The sequence below is a fragment of the Hylobates moloch genome, unplaced genomic scaffold, assembly GCF_009828535.3.
Source record: "Hylobates moloch isolate HMO894 unplaced genomic scaffold, HMol_V3 SCAFFOLD_2244, whole genome shotgun sequence".
In the NCBI taxonomy this organism is placed as follows: Eukaryota; Metazoa; Chordata; class Mammalia; order Primates; family Hylobatidae; genus Hylobates; species Hylobates moloch.
In genome coordinates, this window is record NW_026654519.1 from 5,213 (window position 1) to 8,672 (window position 3,460).

A 3,460-nucleotide genomic window follows, 5' to 3' on the forward strand; every position below is an offset into this window, starting at 1 on the left:
TACTTATTCACATTTCATATGGGCAACATGCCAGACAGGAGAAAGTACTTCCCATGTCAAAAAACATTTATTATCTTGTTTTGCTGTGATGGGAGTTCCAGAAAAAATTAAAACTGACAATGGACCAGGTTATTGTAGTAAAGCTTTCCAAAAATTCTTAAATCAGTGGAATATTACACATACAACAGGAATTCCTTATAATTCCCAAGGACAGGCCATAGTTGAAAGAACTAATAGAACACTCAAAACTCAGTTAGTTAAACAAAAAAAAGGGGGGAGACAGTAAGGAGTGTACCTCTCCTCAGATGCAGCTTAATCTAGCACTCTATACTTTAAATTTTTTAAACATTTATAGAAATCAGACTACTACTTCTGCAGAACAACATCTTACGGGTAAAAAGAACAGTCCACGTGAAGGAAAACTGATTTGGTGGAAAGACAACAAAAATAGGACATGGGAGATAGGGAAGGTGATAACCTGGGGAAGAGGTTTTGCTTGTGTTTCACCAGGAGAAAATCAGCTTTCTGTTTGGATACCCACTAGACATTTGAAGTTCTACAATGAACCCATCGGAGATGCAAAGAAAAGCGCCTCCACGGAGACAGAAACACCGCAATCGGGCACCATTGACTCGCAGGATGAATCAAGTGGTGATATTAGAAAAACAGATGAAGTCACCACGCACCAAGAAGGCGGAGCTGCCAACCTGGGCACAGTTAAAGAAGCTGACACTGTTAGCTAGAAAAAGCCTAGCTAGCACAAAAGTGACACAAACCTCAGAAAAAATGCTGTTTGCAGCTTTAATGGTTGTATCAACGGTGGTAAGTCTCCCCATGCCTGCAGGAGCAGCTGCAGCTAATTATACCTACTGGGCCTATGTGCCTTTCCCGCCCTTAATTCGGGCAGTCACTTGGATGGATAATCCCATTGAAGTATATGTTAATAATAGTGTGTGGGTAGCTGGTCCCACAGATGATCATTGCCCTGCAAAACCGGAGGAAGAAGGAATGATGATAAATATTTCCACTGGGTATCGTTATCCTCCTATATGTCTCGGGAGAGCACCAGGATGTTTAATGCCTGCTATCCAAAATTGGTTGGTAGAAGTACCTACTCTCAATCCCACCAGTAGATCTACTTATCATATGGTAAGCGGTATGTCACTCAAACCACAGGTAAACTATTTACAAGACTCCTCTTATCAAAGATCATTAAAATTTAGGCCAAAAGGAAAACCTTGCCCCAAGGAGATTTCCATAGAAACAAAAGATTTAGTTTGGGAAGAATGTGTGGCCGATAGTGCCATGATTTTACAAAACAACACATTTGGAACTGTTATAGATTGGGCACCTCGAAGTCAATTCTACCACGATTGCACAGGACAAACTCAATTCTGTCCCAGTGCACTAGTGAGTCCAACTGTTGATAGTGACTTAACAGAAAATTTAGACAACATAGGCACAAAAAATTTCAGTCTTTCTACCCTTGGAAATGGGGAGAAAAGGGAACCTCTACTCCAAGACCAAAAATAATAAGTCCGGTTTTTGGTCCTGAACATCTAGAATTATGGAGGCTTACTGTGGCTTCATACCACCTTAGAATTTGGTCTGGGAACCAAACTATAGAAACAAGAGATTATAAAGCATTTTACTCTATCAACCTAAATTCCAGTCTAACAGTTCCTTTACTAAGTTGTGTAAAACCCCCTTATATGTTAGTCATAGGAAATGTAGTTATTAAACCAGACTCCCAAACTATAACATGTGAAAATTGCAGATTGTTTACTTGCATTGATTTGACTTTTGATTGGCAGCACCGTATTCTGCTTGTGAGAGCAAGAGAAGGCGTGTGGATCCCTGTGTCCATGGATCGACCATGGGAGGCCTCGCCATCCATTCATATTTTGACTGAAGTATTAAAAGGCATTTTAAATAGATCCAAAAGATTCATTTTTACTTTAATTGCAGTGATTATGGGATTGATTGCAGTCACAGCTACAGCCGCTGTGGCAGGAGTCGCATTGCACTCTTCTGTTCAGACAGTAAGCTTTGTTGACAATTGGCAAAAGAATTCCACAAGGTTGTGGAATTCACAATCTGGTATCGATCAAAAATTGGCTAATCAAATTAATGACCTTAGACAAACTGTCATTTGGATGGGAGATAGGCTCATGAGCTTGGAACATCGTTTCCAGTTACAGTGTGACTGGAATACGTCAGATTTTTGTATTACACCCCAAGTTTATAATGAGTCTAGACATCACTGGGACATGGTAAGACGCCATTTACAGGGAAGAGAAGATAATCTCACTTTAGACATTTCTAAATTAAAAGAACAAATTTTTGAAGCCTCTCAGAGTCACTTAAATATTGTGCCTGGAGCTGAGGCGTTAGATCAAGTGGCAAAAAATCTTTATGGATTAAACCCCACGACTTGGATTAAGTCTATTGGAAACTCTACTGCAGTAAATTTTGGAATTATGTGTCTCTGTTTAATCGGTTTGTTTTTAGTGTGCCGGACCAGTTGAAGAATCCTGCGCCAAAATCGAGAGAACAAACAAGCCTTCATCGCCATGGCACATTTATATAGAGGGAAAGAGAGGGAGAATGTTGCGGGAAGTCAGGGACCTTGAACTGAGGGACTGGCTGAAGCCACAGCACAAAAACATAAAATATGAAGATTTCATGGACATTTTATCAGTTCTCCAAAATTTATACTTTTGTAATTTCTTATGTCTTTACTTTAATCTCTTAATCCCATCATCTTCTTTGCAAGCTGAGGAGGATATATGTCACCTCAGGACCCTGTGATGATTGCCTTAACTACACAAATTGTTTGTAGGGGACGTGTGTTTGAACAATACAAAAACTGGGCATCGTGAAAAAAGAACGAGATAACAGCGGTGTTCAGGAAACAAGGGAGGTAACCTTGAACTGGCCGCCGGTGAGCCGGACGGAACAGAGCCATATCTTTTCTCCTTTTGCACACAAATAGGAGAGATATCGCTGAATTCTTTTTCTCAGCAAGGAATATCCCTGAGAAAGAATGCGCTCTGAGGGTAGGCCTATAAACGACCCCCTTGGAGGCGTGCTGCCTTTTACAGTTGAAGCCGAAGGGATGAAATAAGCCCCGGCCTCCTGTAGTGCTCCCAGGCTTATTAAGATGAGGAAATTCCCACCTAATAAATTTTGGCCAGTCAGGTTGTCTGCTCTCAAACCCTATTTCCTGATAAAATGTTATCAATGACTATGCGTGCCCAAAAATTTCGTTGGCAATTTTAATTTCAATTTTAACACCGCCCTGTGAACTCATCCTGCCTCCACTTGCTTTGTGATATTCTATTACCTTGTGAAGTATGTAATCTCGGTATCGTGATGACAATGGTAGTTTTGTTGAAAAGAAAAGGGGGAAATGTGGGGAAAAGAAAGAGAGATCAGCCTGTTACTGTGTCTATATAGA

General features: G+C 40.5%; 1 protein-coding gene across 1 annotated transcript; it reads left to right on the top strand.

Moving 5' to 3' along the window:
* The first annotated feature begins 503 nt into the window (after positions 1 to 503).
* On the top strand, positions 504 to 3,459 carry LOC131382724 (endogenous retrovirus group K member 19 Env polyprotein-like). Its single transcript, XM_058435198.1, is given in 3 exon segments — positions 504 to 1,450; positions 1,453 to 2,565; positions 3,374 to 3,459. Coding segments are annotated over 3 exon segments (2,088 nt in total). The 5' UTR covers positions 504 to 561.
* Position 3,460: the final 1 nt, after the last annotated feature.